Source organism: Branchiostoma belcheri, unplaced genomic scaffold, assembly GCF_001625305.1.
Source record: "Branchiostoma belcheri isolate BF01 breed outbred unplaced genomic scaffold, Haploidv18h27 scaffold26, whole genome shotgun sequence".
Lineage (NCBI taxonomy): Eukaryota > Metazoa > Chordata > Leptocardii > Amphioxiformes > Branchiostomatidae > Branchiostoma > Branchiostoma belcheri.
The window spans coordinates 6,858-22,762 of NW_017803865.1; the positions used below are offsets into that span (position 1 = coordinate 6,858).

The 15,905-nt window shown below is 45.8% G+C and overlaps 1 protein-coding gene across 1 annotated transcript in view; it reads left to right on the forward strand.

Moving 5' to 3' along the window:
• Window positions 1–11,783: 11,783 nt before the first annotated feature.
• The window catches only part of LOC109472006 (transmembrane protein 79-like), a 6,162-nt gene continuing 2,040 nt past the window's right edge, over window positions 11,784–15,905 (forward strand). Inside the window, exons 1-2 of the mRNA XM_019771579.1 lie at window positions 11,784–11,976; window positions 14,736–15,105. Of these exons, the coding sequence (XP_019627138.1) occupies window positions 11,854–11,976; window positions 14,736–15,105 (493 nt within the window). The 5' untranslated portion in view covers window positions 11,784–11,853. The remainder of the gene's footprint in view (window positions 11,977–14,735; window positions 15,106–15,905) is intronic.

Below are 15,905 nucleotides of genomic sequence, written 5' to 3' on the forward strand. Positions count from 1 at the left end.
TACCAGACCTCGTGGTTTGTTGGGAAAATGGTTGTGTTCCGAGTAGTCAGCCGGCCATGTAGGCGGGCCTGTACGCCAATGACAGGCAAAGCCCTTTATCAAATAAAAATACCCTCCACCCTACACTATTTTGGTTAATTTCTGCAATATTTTTCAGTCCGCCACGAGGTCTGGTAGAGACTCGTCATGTGCGACTACTCGATGCAACACTCCCGACTTCCCGATGGTTGCTATGGTAACGTTATATGTACTAGTATTCTGTCAAAGGAACTGCACCGTGGTTAGGCTTTCTTGTGTTCGTATGTGTCCCTTTGGACGGAAAATTGTTTGACTGTAGTCTTCTTTATACTGTCCATCCAAGTTCTGACGCCATACAAGGCCGCCGGCTCTGCCTGGGACGTGGTCCGTCCTGGCCGTGAGGTGGTCACCTAGTTATCCGGACATTGGTTCTGCCGTTACTCCAAATCGCTAATTATTACAAAAAAGGTGTTTTCGTGTTTTCACAAGCCAGACCCCCGCTGAAGACCATGTTCAAATGTCGGGAAGCTGGTACGGATCACTGATCTTTTCACCTTGAGCGTCCTAACCCAGCTCTTGTTGTGACTGCCCGCCCTGACTCTCGCCCTTGGCCGACTTTCCAAAAATATCTTCACCTTGTCGTCGGCACCTTGAGACGTCGTTCCCCCTGAGAGGATTTTGTTCTTGAGAGACGGACCCCGTATTGGCTGACTCATATCCTGTTTCCGTCAGTGTATCGACTCGGGTGCAAATTGGAAGAAACAGCGACGGATGAGACCATGTCGAAACTGGCATGTTGTCAGGGATAGCAAACAGTGACAAGCTTCAAGTTCGCAAATCAAGTGGATTCTTAGAACGCAATCTCTTAGACTAATATTATGTTAACGTTTTACGACGTCAGCAAAGAGAAGAGGGAAAATCCTGTTCCCTCTTACACATACACTAGAGAGTATCTATTATGCCACATAGCCTATTCATATGCCGGAAATCTAGCCGAGTGTTCTCAGAAAGTTGAAACGCAGATCAGAAACGACTCCCTTCTAGTTCGTGGTGACTAATATGTTTCTATGACTAGTGTCTGCCCTATAAGAAGAGTGGTACTTTTGCAAAGAGAGGCCGTTTTTCTTCATACTAACGGCGACTGTGACGCTGATGCTGACTCTGGAGGATCTAGGATCACCGACTTCTTCACATCACGCGAGAATGAACGAGAACCTTCAAACAGATGGGCCTTGGAAGAAACTTCGCCACGCATCATCCTGTATGAAATAGCACGAGACGTTTTCCCCACCACAAATACTTGGAGTCGATAATCATGGCGTCCCGTTAAGTCTTACACCCAAGCCAACAGAAGAACGATAATCGCAATAATTGCAGGCCAGGACGAATGAGGCAGAGAAAAGCATGTGCCTAACACATCTTATAAGAATAATGAAATTGATAATAAGATTGACGCTTTTATAATATATTGCTGGGAATGATGTCGTCTTACCTGTACCTGCTTGCGCGTACCTGTACCTGGGCGGCGTAGTCCCTATACATACGATATAAATTCAACCAATGCAATAAAAATCTGATGCTTTACAATTCAAATTGTACCTAGTTTTTGTTTGGTGTTTTGGGGGCTAGGGAAAGGTACTTGATGATTGGCTCTTCTACCAGTTTGTTATTTAGCCATTTTGTACACCATGTATAAACACTTTACTTCTCTTTCAGTTGGTTCAACCACTGGCGACACTACGCCCTTGTCCTAAATAATTGTTCATGTAGTGCCCATAGAAAGCATTGCCGTCTCTATGGCAACTTGGGTAGTAGGCGATCTTCTGCTAAGTCAAAAATACACACAAGTCGCACATTCTCCCTGCAGCCACGGTAACTCTGAATACTAGTATCCCTCAAACAAGTCGGCGCAGTCCCCGAGGCCTAATGTGTAGCTCATAACTGGGATGTTGTCGGACCGGCCCCACGTGCACCCCGGTGGTGGAATGCCGACGACGTGGGTCCGGCCGACTCACTGCGACTGCGTCGGCCAGGAACTCAGACCACGTCTCCCCGCCGGTGTGCAGACCACGCCTACCGGTCGGCTCCCCCTGTGTCTCCGGCCAGAAGGTACTCCTGTATGGGCTACTGCTGGACAGAGCGCGAGCGTGGACAGTCCAGCACACATGGCCTGAGGCGCGCGCTGACATGTATCTGTCGTATATATATCGACGCTCGCATTATGGCGAGACAGACAGTGATTGAAAATTGTTGCAGATTCCGCTCTTGCTGTGATTTCGCTTACAACCACCCCGCCAATCTGGAAATCGTTACTAAATTTCTTGACAGAATATCAAGATGCTGGGAAAAAATGTGACCATTGTGCTGGCAAACACGAATATCAACCCCCTTACTTCAAGGCCCCCCTAAAGGCATCCCCTCCCCAAACCCTCTCCCTGGACCACACCGCATCCCGGGCGGCAACAAACCTGGCCCCCACTCCATCCTACAGTACACGGCCGGAACCCCGCACTCTCACTTCACAACTCTCCGCCGCTCGTTACATAACGTACTGCTTTGTCATCACGGTGTAGCTGATTTGTTTGCAGTTAGGTTGACCAACTCGCCCATTAACCCCATGACACCCCTATGTGTACGGTTAGGCACTAAAACACCTGTATCAGGTACAACAGAGAGGTCATCCCCTGACACAATAATTCCATGTAACTCCCGCCTCTCTTGGCAGCACGATACATTTTTGTCCTCCAAACATTCAATCCGATGTCTGCTATTTTCTGCGACAAGCCACCTAATGAGTAGCTGAGATTTTGAGCGTTTGCAGACTTCTCAGTCTGACCGATAGTAACCTCCTTCCTCCATGGTCCAACCGTATAGAAAGTCGTAACAAACTCTCGGTAGATTCGGTGCTTCCGTTACCAACATCACCACCTTATCCTGGTTTCCCGTGTATGTTTGATTATCATTCACAAAGTCAAATTCTCCCTCGGTAGTCGTGTCCATCCTTAACCTTCTTCAAAGCCCAGTCTTTTTGAGCAGTGCAATTTGTTTGGCCTGTTATTCTCCCAGATCTAGAGTCGAGACCGAAGTTTCATCCCATCTTTCGATACATAGTATACTGCGAGTTTTCTGCTCGTTCGTATCACATGTTCTTGTTCCAGCTGTCTCCTCCAAAACCATTACAGTCTTTCCGTAAAAAACAGCCATCGTTTTCAATTTCCTGGCATACCCCCCTCCCCCCCTAAGTCGGCTTGCGCCAGCCCGCTCCCCCAAATCCCTCTCCCTCATGTAAGGCGAACATTGCTGAATTTTTGCCCCTCTGGTCATGGCCTCTCCTCTCCTTTATCAGCGACCTTCCCCACAATGTGTAAACAGGGCGTTTCAAGTCTGACAATTCTGTCTGCAACAGTTTCTGTAGTTGGATATCTAACAACTGTTGGCTGTAACCACTGAGCAACCAAAGATTTACCAGATCGCTCAACGAACTTCATCAGTAAAGAACTACTTTTCTACACATTGTGTGTTTTGTTTCACGGTGTTGTGTTTAAGATTATACTTTTACATCTCGCATCATGTTTTAATTATGAAATCAAAGGTCACACAAACATGCATATGGTCGCTGTACAGTGGCTCAGCGATCTCCTGGTGACTACTGAACGGGGGAATTGGGGGAGGGAGTGAGTATGGTAAAAATAACTACAGACTAGCAATAAAATGACTCGAGAGCAAAACATCATCATCAATGATCGCCATCTCGTGGAAAGGAGGCCTCAGAACGATCTTCGGTCTGAAGACTTGACAGACAGACGTCATGAGTCAAGACAACTCTATGGAAGACTTTTAAGAACGTCGTATAGTGTGCACTTGTTCAGGTTTATTTCGCAAACACATTACATGTTCGCCCATTTTCAATGAATGTCCGCATCACCGCCGTCTTTTTGGTCAGCTTGAGACCAACCTATCATTATCAAACGCCGGTACTCCCCTACCGATGTTAGAGAACTGAGGTAGATGTAGAAGGTACATGTACTTCATTGACGAGAACTGAGCACATCTGTATTCTTTTTGAACTGACCGCGCGGTCCCTCTGTGGTGACTTGGAACACGTCCAGAACGAATCAAAGACCTCTTTTTTTGTACTCCAAAAATCTGTGAGTTCATTGTAGCAGATGCTAGCTGGCAGCACGCGCCTTACATAATTGTATCGGCTGGAAGGTCATGAACTTCCAGAATCAGTGAAGTTATGTCTACTCTCTCCGATTTTAAAGGCAGTCCCAGGGGGACAATCAGTGCGCTTAGACTGATAGGTTATGAAACATAATTCATGTTATGGTTTACGTTTCATCCATAGGGTGCTTTTAAGCTTTGAAAGATCACGTACGTTGTTTTTCCACGTGGCCGCCGGAGTTTCGTGTTCGCGGGTCTGGTACCTTTCCAAATGTGGCGGCATTCCGAATAGTCGGTCCCCCCGGCGAACCCTGCTCTTGACCCCCGTCAGGTCATACATCGTCCAAGTTCAAGTTCATGCAAGTTCAAGGCTTCTAGGGCGTTGAACTCTCATCTAAGTCGAACTTTTGAGCAGACTCTGCACTATAAGATATTAAGAAAAGGCGTCGCCATCTTTCTACCGAACGCGATGCCTTCAGGCAACTTGAACGTTGAAATACTTAGCTCAATACACACATACATAGTCATATTATATAACAATACTTTACATTATTTGGAACTGCATATCTCACTATATTTTTGTTGTAACAATATATCTATGTTACAATTACTAGTGTGGGACCTCATTGTTAGCGGCTTCAGTGCACAGTGAACCAGTGCACAGTGAACCAGTAACACACATACATAGCTTCAGTGCACAGCGAACGAGTCATTCTAGCCCTGATGAAGATGGCAGACGGTCATCGAAACGTTCGGAATTATTTATGCATTCACATACGTGTTTACGCAAGAATAATCGCCTGTCGCACAGTCCTGTAAATGCTGTAATGAAGAAGTAGGTTCGACTCGGACTGATCTGTTCTCTCCATCACCGAGCATTGGTTCATAATGATAGTGATGGGGATACTATGGGTGTTCCTGAAGCATACTGAAGTGGGATTTTGCCCAGTGGGACTCGTTTTAGGCACATCGTGTCTACCTGTTGTTACCATATACTGTAGACGTAAAACTGAGAATGTGGTTGTGATGATCTACCGTCCTTCTGCACACGATCGCGTTGTAAATCACATCACTGGACAGGCTGATACCTCCGCTGTTATGTCATGCTGCTGAATGGGCTTGGTAATTAGAATGGCGTCACACTGCGTTAAGTTAATAACTACCTACTCCCACCCACTGTAGCAGTTAGAGTGTTTGATACGTGTCATTTACAAGCGATTTAATTTTGTTCGCACGAAAAAAAACGTGACACAGTAGCTTCAAAGGAATCCGATATGGGTCCAAAATCTAACCACTTAATCTTCCAAGGGCGAAGCTTATATACATATGATAAAATTACAAGAATGCATTGATTAAGTTTCTTTGCATATGCAGCACAGCAAACCAATGCACACTTCTACCGAAACATAACATCTTCTACTATAGCCAGTAAGCTTAAAAGCAGTATTAGTGAGTATAGAGTAGAATTGTTGAATGTAATGTGAAGTCACTTTTCCTAACATATGTGACTACGTGCCAAACATCCATTACTGCCCATTACACCCGGGTGAATACAGGACTTCGGAGAATCCACAAGACTGAACAAAGCCCAAAGACTGAACAGACTGTGGACGTGGGAACTGGCAATTTTAAGGGGAAACAGCTTTTATAGAGGGGCGATCTCATGCCAGCGGCCTCTGCCACCCTCCGGATCCATCCGTCATGTCATCACAACAGACCACAGGACCTGTGCGTTACCACCGCGCTATATATAGACGGTCTTACATTTGTCGAGGCAAGAGGATTAACGACCTGTGATATAACTGGTGCTGCAGGCGCGCTTGGCGACTGTCCAGTCACGTCTGCGCGGTGTTGACATGTGAGCGTTTAGATCAAACAAACAACCCGACTACATGTGGGGACAGGTACACACCACATGACGGGCTGGAGGAGCGCTGCCAGCCGGGTGGGGACTCCTATTCTTCTTCTTCCTCAGGCTGGCATCCAGGCTACAGAAACTGGTCCTGTACTGGTCCTACCTGGATGATTCCTGAGTCGTCAAGTGTTGCAGGCCTCGCTGAAGATGATGGGTATCAAAGACCCCTTCCTCATCCCTGTCTCAGCCTAAACTACTAATATATAAGAAATAAGGCCCGGTTGAATAAAATGATCAATCAATCAATCAATCAATCAATCAAACAAAGAAACAAACAAACAAGAAAAACAAATAGATACGTTTCATGTTTCTTTACTCTATTGATCTTCAATCTTCTTGTAAGGCACCCTCCACCCCCGTCTACATTATCCGCAGTGATTCACAGGTATTCAGTTGTCATAAGACAGTTGAGCCGCACTTTACTACTGTTTTGAGTGAGAATAGTACGTGGGTGAAGATTCCAAAACGAAAATGCGTCCTTCGATAATGGCCTCGGCATTTTCCCCATCCAGTCCGCTCCACGTGCCCCGAATGTTATGTAAGTGACGGTTGCAGACGACTGTTGGCAGCGCGGATGCAGAGTTGGACCCCTTCCCGCTGTTCTGTGGTATCGGTGCTGATTAAGGAGAATAGGGCAGCCCAGGGGACAAGTCTGCAACATTGAAAGTCAAACGAAGGTCGAGAGAAGTGCTATATTTGGAGGCGAGCCTTTTCTTCACCTCAATCCATTTGTAGCGATGTGTCTAAAGCCACTGTCACACATTCAGAACCTTCCCCCGAACATCGACCGACCAAGGATGTCACGGACAGGTTGGCTGAAGCTCGGGAGCAGTCTGACCAGATTTAGGCCACGCCTACCTTTAATACGAATCGAATCGAATTTGTGTCAAAGTTCACTGCCAACCACGCCCCAACCTACTCTTGAACACCAGCCAACCATGACCGAACCTTTCGTCCACACCCGAATGTCTTAAACATTTTGAAACATTCGACCCAGAAGGTATTGCTCCCGACCTACTCCTAACCATGATTGGGGAGAGTTCGGCTAGAGTTCGGGAGGCCTTATTACCTTCGCCATGAAGGTTATGTATTCCATAGCCTGTGCGTGTGTGTATGTATGTATGTATGTATGTATGTATGTACATGTACCTAATATGTAGTTAAGCACGATAACTCAAGAAGGTTTCGATGGATTGTCATGAAACTTGGTAGGTGGGTAGGTCTTGATGAGACCTATAAATTATGAAATTTTGCCCCCCCCCCTGGTGGCTCATTATGGTACTGCAGCGGAACTTCCGGTTTTGATATCTCGCGACTGCTGGACATGCTAGAGTCCTGAATTTTAGATGGTAGGTAGCTCTTGTGCTCGGGAAGAAGTCACGTTAGTTTAGGCAGCTTGTTCTGTAACTGCAGGAGATTGAGTTGATGGAGCCTGAAAGTGAACGTCCATCATGCGATAAATGTCGAATAAGTAGTTTCTTCGTGATACAACTCACATTCAGAATTCTACAGTTTAACGTATTTTAGCGAGAAAGAAAAGTGTTGCACTTCAAACATGTCAACACTATCAATATGTACTTTTCTTTGTCTGCGTGTTATTCGTAATTGGTCTAACTTTGGGAACTAAGCAGAAAACTGGCCTGTCTGGCTAACATCAATGTTCCCTGATCTCACAAGTGAGAATGTGCTGACAGTTGCCCACCATAACAAGTTGTCAACATTCGTATTTTGGTAAATGAGTAGTACATGTTTGCAGCTGCACAATGTTAGCACTGTGCACTCTCAATGTACGGATGTTTGGCATAACATTGTGAGACAGTGCTGTTTGTGACAATTTGTGTGACTGTTTGTTTGTCTGTGTTTGTGTTAGTGCGTTTGAGTGCGTGTATGAAGTCCGTAGGAAATATCATATCATATCAATGCATATCTTTTATTTAAAAGACGATATAGGAATCAGAAAATATATTGAAAAAAAATGATTTCAAAGATCAATCTCTTCGGCTATAACGGCTCCATTCGGCTGCTAATGATCCCATTACGTCAGTATGGCATGCTGAAGAAATGTTCAACACGTTGCGTAATGCAGAACGACGGGCCGGTCGGTAGTGACCTGACGGACTTTCTCGTCAATATAGAACACGGATTCCAGTTCGGTCAAGGTCGTTACATACACAGGTATCACTGTGGCCAAAAGCAGACACGTTGCGTTTTGATCTGATGATAAATTGTGGAAAAAAAAACAAGCCAGCAACCAGATCGAAACTTAGCTCATGTTTACACTCTCTCGTCAATGCAGAACACAGTTCCAGTTCGGTCATTCCACTTCGGCAAAAATCAGCTGGCTCTGTTGTTTATTTTAAGGTCGAGGTTGTATGTTGATGACTGTGAAAAAAAATCTAGGAGCCAGGAAGTAGATCTAAAAGCGCGTTTTTTTTACTAATGTTTCGCTAGATTCTAAACTGAGGCCGATATACGTATAGGGAGTAAGCGATTCTGTTTCCCAGAACTGTAACTTTATCTGTGAGCAGATTTCATATTAACTACTAGTATATGAAATAGCAATATGATTAACTCTGTCTCACGCCAACACACACAAGGTATGACACACTGAATCATTACATAGTCAGGTGTACTTTACAAATTCTACTGAAAGTTACAACAGAAGACGTTCCACGTACTGAGTGATGATTGCACGGCGGATGATCGATGGGTTATGCCAGGACACCAGTGTCATGCCAGTAGAGACAAGGCAAGGTCAGGGGTTATGGTCACAACACTACACCACTTGATCAGACGGTAAGTCCTCCGCCGCGCTGAGTGTGTACGTGTATCAATCACTCATCCGATTGCCTGCGGTGACGGCGCGGAAAATTCTCAAACAAAAGAAACGACAAAGAAGTCCAGTGAACCTAAAGGGACCGGCAAAGCCGCATGTATCTTAGACAATACCTGGAGCATGCGCATTTTGTCGGTGGCGCATACCCAGGGTGCAGCGGCGTAGACGTTGATTGTGGCCGCGGGCTCCGTGAGCTGGGTACGGGTTCTCTCTCGGACACTGCACGTACTACTAACTTTTGTCAACAAATATCTCACGTGCTTCTCATTCGGCATAGTCTAAGGAACCGCATATTTAGGCGAGAAACAACAAATATGGGTGTGTACATCAACCCAAAAATAGACCATGCATACATAGGCCATTCTGCAGGTGTCGGGGACTTTTTGCCTCGTGGAAAGTATTTGTAAAATACACAAACAAACAAGTAAACACGAGCGGATGAACGACGAACGTTGGCTTTCCGGCACACCGACCTTATACAGAATTCATTCAACGTTTTGTTCAAAACGTTTCCTGTCACAGATAACTCCGACATGTTGCGAAAATGGCCAGTTTTCGCATTACTGTACAGTGTGTGCGTACGTACGTGCATGTGTGTGCGTGTGTGCGTGCACACGTGCATGTGTGTGTGTGTGTGTGTGTGTGTGTGTGCGTGCGTACGTGCATGTGTGTGTGTGTATGTGTGTACGTGCATGTGTATGTATGTTGTGTACGTTTGTGTGTGCACGCGCGTGCGTGTGTGTTAGTGTCCATGTGTGCGTGAGTTTGTGTGTGTGTGTGTGTGTGTGTGTGTGTGTGTGTGTGTGTGTGCGTGTGTGTGTGTGTGTTTTCGTGTGTATAAGATACAACGACCCCAGAATTTTTCAGGACACATGACAAAATCAACTGAAAAGGAATTATTATCCTACGACTTGATCCTGAGTGACGCGGTGCGCGCAAGTCCAGTAACTAAACTTAGTGCCGTTTAACATTGTACTGTAACGTTAGTGTCTTTTCAGTGGAAGAGACTAGTTACTGTTTCTACAATGTATGCAATCTAAAGCGATATCGTAAGCCTGACAGGCTTCTCGCAGTGTCTTCTCAAAGACAGTCAAGTTCCCAGGGTTATAATCGTCTTGTATGACGTCATTCACAGGTGCCAGGTACCTGTCTAGTCACTGACCTTTAAACAACCTAATTCTCGATGAATGGAGATTGCCGCGAGTAGTACCTGCAGATATATTATTAAATCTCATGTGCAATGTGTTCTACATTGAATATCTCGTTCTTGGAATTTTTGGGTGCGTTTCTGGCGAGGTGACCTTTTTTTGTATACATTTACCGTTCTGATAGAAAAAATATCATAGAAAACAATTTGGTGAGTTCATCGGGAAATGGCACAACAAAACCCAACCTGGGACCGTGTGAAACCCGCAGCCGCACAAGTCGCACAACGAAAGTGTCAATCAACCTGACAGGTCGACTTGTTTATCTCCTGGCAACCTGCTCACAAACATCATCATTAGCGAGGTTAGGGCAGTTAAGGACCCTTGTATTTCACTCTACAGGTAGATTTGATCAGGAAGATAGCGCTCCGTGGTAGACTTGAAGACACAGAAATCTGTGGACTGTCTAATGCGGTTGTCACTTTAGCAAGAATTTCCATGGGAAAGGTCGTTTTTGTGACTAAGCGAAGATCAAGGTTCTGATGTGCAGAGAGAGAACCTTGGCGCGGTCATTCACAGGTGATTGTCCTTGCAGCAGGGTCTTTGCGAGGCGCCTTCGTACAGTCCACAGGGATTTTATAGCCTTGTTGATATTTCGGCAAGTGTGTTTTTAAAGGGTTGTTTTGTGTTTGATCAATCAGAGCTGCCCATGCGTGAGATTTGTATTACGCGTCGCTTCCTTTCCAACATTCTACGATGTATTACTACTTCTACACTGACGTAAAAGACAAGGGTGTGATTTACACGTAAACCGTATTACTAACATCGTAAACTGAGTAGTTCAACACTACCCGCATTGCTGGTCATGCGGGATAACATGTGCCATTTCGTGTACGGTTGTGCCTTAAAGATTTAGCCTCAGTCAATACAAGTGATCGTAAGTGCGATGGAGGGGGTGGGGGTGTCATGACACTCAACATGTACATGTAAGAGTGCAAAACAAGTCTGTGGACACTGCCTACATTGCTGACCATGCCGCATGCCACATTCGAGTACGTGAAAGATACGTCCTTGGCCCCGTTCAATCCACGCCTCATGGTCAGTGGCTGACTCACATGGACACACACGCGGTCTGTGCTCCGCTCAAGCATTTCCTCTCACCGGACAACATCGGACAATTGGACATACAAAACACCAGGTCACGAGGTCTCCGACTGGCCTATTTCCTTCCCATGGTCTAGATGCGCCCCACCATGCCAGGTCTCCTCTCCACTGGACGGCGATCGCCGAGGGATCGCTCAGCGACCAAAATTGGATTTGTGCAACTCTTGATTTCATGATTAGATTATTATGTATATTGTAAGAATATAAGAGTATGACTATTCGATTGAGAAGGCAGAAAAACGTCAGAAAAAGTGTTCTTCGTCTGTGAAAGTCGTTAATTATTGAGTGATGTGTCAAATATTCAGTCGCTCAGCGGTCGCAGCCTGTGGTGGACTGACGGTGTGACTGGTCAGCGGAGGGCACCTGTCAGTCCGGAGTTTCTGTCGGATAATACATATATACGGTTTGGACAGGTAAAATATGCAAAAATAACGATTTTCTTTGTTTCTGGAGTATTAAGAAGATAATAAGATTGATATACAAGAGAAAGCGTCGCTTCAGTGAAATCGCTTCTTACAGGTATTTTTCATTCAAAATAAGGGGCGTGGTCTACTGGTTCCCTCCAAGCATTTGGTCGTGGGGTGCGCTGAGTCACGTGACTATCGGTATATATGCGTTTTGCGAGGGTTGAAATCCCCCACACTTCGTTACAAACTTGTGAACGTCTGACCGAGTGGACAGAACAGATCTCCCGCGCACCCAAACCGTTCTTCTGGGGCAACCTGCAATACTTGGTGAGTTTTAACCATTTTATGTTCACAATGTAACGTTTCACTGAATTTTTTTATACACGAAGGAACCCTAAATCTATGGCGAGTTCTGAATGTAAGACTATGTTTCGAGTTCTGGAGATATCAAGTTCACTGGGTAAGCATGTCAGAAAAAACTGACCCAGAGAAAAAGGACGGGAAAGTTTTTTTGTACCCACTCAAACGATCACATTTTTGTGTTGTCTGTGGTCGGCTTTCCCCAGGCAAAATAAGGTGTGTACAGGTACAACGATCACACCGCGAGCTGTAGAGTATGCACCGGGGTTATTGTTGACAAGAATGAGCCATTTTCAAGACATGCTTTATCAAGCTATATTACAGGAATCGATTCTAAAACAAGAATACGTATTAGACGGTCAAGCTACGGTGGCGAGTTTTTGGGAAAGTCGTTGGGCGGAGAAACACACCTCCCCTTATTAGCAGAAAGTGCTGCCGGAAATTTGACTCATTTTTCACATGTCATGCTCGGTGTCTCCCTATCCCTGACGTTACGACTTGTATATACAAATTGTGCATATCGAGTTATTTGCGCGTATTTACAGAGGAAAACTGTGGCTACGTAAAGGAGGCTAGACTAAGAGCATGTCTACGGTAGAACGACCGTGCAAATGCTGTATATGTGTATGCATGGCATGTATTTTCGGTGACTGTTTAAACCTTACGCGCAGTAGTACAGTATTTCGAACACACTCCTCTCCTTGATAATCAATTTGTGGGACAAATTGGACACCGAGGAATCGGGAACTAAACACATTACTTTGTAAGTTTTTAAGCTCGTTATTTGTGGTTAGTTGATATATCCAGCAAGATAAGCTACAGATTGAAGATGCAATGTTCGGATCTCGCATTGGGTCTTGAGAAATATGGAGCTCTAATCGTTGACGGGAAACGTTGTTCAGACACGTTCTGCTGCGGACCAGCTCTCACCGCGCTGTGTTGCCTGGCTAACACCAGAAGTAGAGCGGATATTGCGTAGCGAACTTCCTGGAAAACTATTCCTGAAACGGAGATACAGGGACACTCGCTATCGCGGTATGTTTGCGGACTTCTAGAGAGCGGCTGGTCCGCATGGAGTAACGTTTTGGTCGCGGAAGCTACAGGGGGAAGCGATCGCAATCATGGTATATGTGGGAGTTTTTTGGAAGTGCTAAAAGAAGCCCGCAGGTGAAACGCGTTGGGCGCCCACACATAGAAACAGCGGGGGAAGGGATGTGCCAAAGCACGCTGTACTTTGAGTTTGCAGTAAGTTTGAGTTAACTATACATCATGTTGTGGTGTTGTATGGCGGTACGTGACGGTAAGCAGCAATCTGTAAACAAAAGACCCAGGCCCCGGAAGGTACAGTATGTCATTAAGGGGCGTGGCACCAACTCACCTGGGGCTTCGTGGTTCTAAATTTGGAAAGAAGGAACAAAACTTGGGCCAACAGGACGTGCGGGGAACAGTCGGTCTGCGCCTGCGCAAAAGAATTCCCACGAACCTTCTTCCCCAGTGTGTGATTGACAGGAACGTGGCACGTCTCGCATGGACCAACTTTTCGGGCAGATTTTCCAAGTCCTCAGAAAAGGGGCACGACTTTCATCCCGACGCTACAACTTGCAATTTCTTTCATTTCTTTTCGATTTATTCAATTATTTTCGTTTCTGTTGCGATCTGCTTTCTTTGGGGTGCTGAATCAATACAACGCATTCAATTTTTGACCAGAGTTTTGTTTGATGGCCTCTAGTCTATTTTGTTGTTGTTGTTGTTGTTTGTGCGTCGCTCGAAAGAAAAGACCTAGCCTACTAATTGCTTCTATACCTCATTGAATGAATCAACACTTTTAAACGTTTCCTGTCTTTATTTTCCAACATTAAGCCTTTTTTATTCATAGCATATAATTGTCAGATCTACTTTTTTGTCACGCTGGTTGAAAAATAAGCCTTGCTCTCATGTTTCCAGATCAGTTATTCTGTGCCCCGGTCGACCTCAAATTGTTCGACAAGATTGGAACAAAAAGTCCGCCCTACAAGGCTCCGTGCTACTGGACGTTTCGTCGATCTAGATTAACTCCACTCCGTATGAATGATAAAATAGATAATCACTACTCACCACTGAGTGCGAGACATGCATGTGTTAAGGAGGCCAGAGATTTGGCAACATTGGTTGTAGAAAGTGACCTGTTAGCCCTTACCCACTGTTAGGCTTGTTGACGACCCTTTATTTTTACGACGGTCGCGATCAGCCGGCGCACGACGTGTTCTCAACCGCCCGTTTGCCACGAGAAGGCGGAAACTCGCCGCTCCCAGTTTTGTATGCTCAGAGGAAAGCAATGCACTGTGTACAACCAACGCGCGCACGACCAGTTGTCGCGAACCATTTGTTTACTACATGGTATATCCCGTCATATTCTGGCACGTCTCCAGCTTTGTTCGCAGATGAGCCGGCTGACCTTGGCGAGGGTAAAACAGGTGGCCGCCGGGCCGCTCGCAGCGACTCCTAGCGGCGACTTGTTGTCCTGTTCTTGGTCCTTAGTTTTTGGCACCGAAAACCCAGTCAAAACTTATCTTGTATGAGACATTTGCTTGGCAGGGACAGAGACAACTTGAGGAATGGTGTCCTCGGGCAATGCACTCATGCCTCAGGGTAGATGTCTGGGTAAGACCAAGGGGTGACTTTTGATTGGAAAACATTGTATATGCCAGCGAGAGCATCTGGCTGAAACTTTGTCCTTCTGTTTCCAGTTGAAAATGGTTCTGCTAGCTGAGGGCGCCGGTACAGCCATGGAGGAGAATGCGGAGGCGATGACTCTACACGCCAGGCCCCGGGCCAGCGTGGACTTCGGCGCACAGACCGGCGGGGCGGCACTGGCCGCCAAGCTGTACGACTCGTCCTTCCAACAGCGGCGGGTGTCGCTCATCTCTCACCAGCCGCCGCTGAAGAAGATGACCGTGACGCTGGTTCTGTCCGGCTGGTTGGTGGGGATGGTGGTGAAGGCCTCCCTCAGCAAGTCGTCCTGGGTGCCGTGGACCACTCCTGCACTACCCGACATGACCGCTAGGATGATCTACAGCGCCCGTTGCCTGGCTGTGTGCACCATGCCTTTGCTTGCAGGTAAGGCTCATTAAGTTGTTAAAAGACTTCTCAAACTGAAACTTTCATACCCCCACCCACCCCAAAAGGTCAAGAACATGTTGTAATAGATTAAGTAGATATAGGTTAAATATACACTTTGCGACTTAGTAATGTCTTCGCGTTCTGACGGATCTCATGTCTTCGCGTTCTGACGGAGACCTGACACTGTTCCACATGAACGTGGCTATATACACTCCCGGAGTGTATATAAAATCTATTTGTCTTTTATATACACTCCGGGAGTGTATATAAAATCTATTTGTCTTTTATATACACTCCGGGAGTGTATATAAAATCTATTTGTCTTTTATATACACTCCGGGAGTGTATATAAAATCTATTTGTCTTTTATATACACTCCGGGAGTGTATATAAAATCTATTTGTCTTTTATATACACTCCCGGTGTGTATATAAGATCTATTTGTCTTTTATATACACTCCCGGAAAGTTGATAGGGCATTCGAATGATCTGTCGCCGGTGCGAAGACCGCGCGATCGGCTGTGTTATCCGGAGTCACCAAAGGGACCGGGGCGAACCCCGGGTTGGTCTTGGTCTGATAAATGCACGCCAGACCGTGAGGTCGGCGCTTCTTCCGCATGTATTAGCTCTAGAATTACCACAGTTATCCATGTAGGATGTGACGATCAAAGGAACCATAACTGATTTAATGAGCCATTCGCAGTTTCACTGAGACAGTTTAAACTTGTACGTGCATGGCTTAAACTTTGAGACAAGCCTATGACTACTGGCAGGATCAACCAGGTAGCGAGGACGCC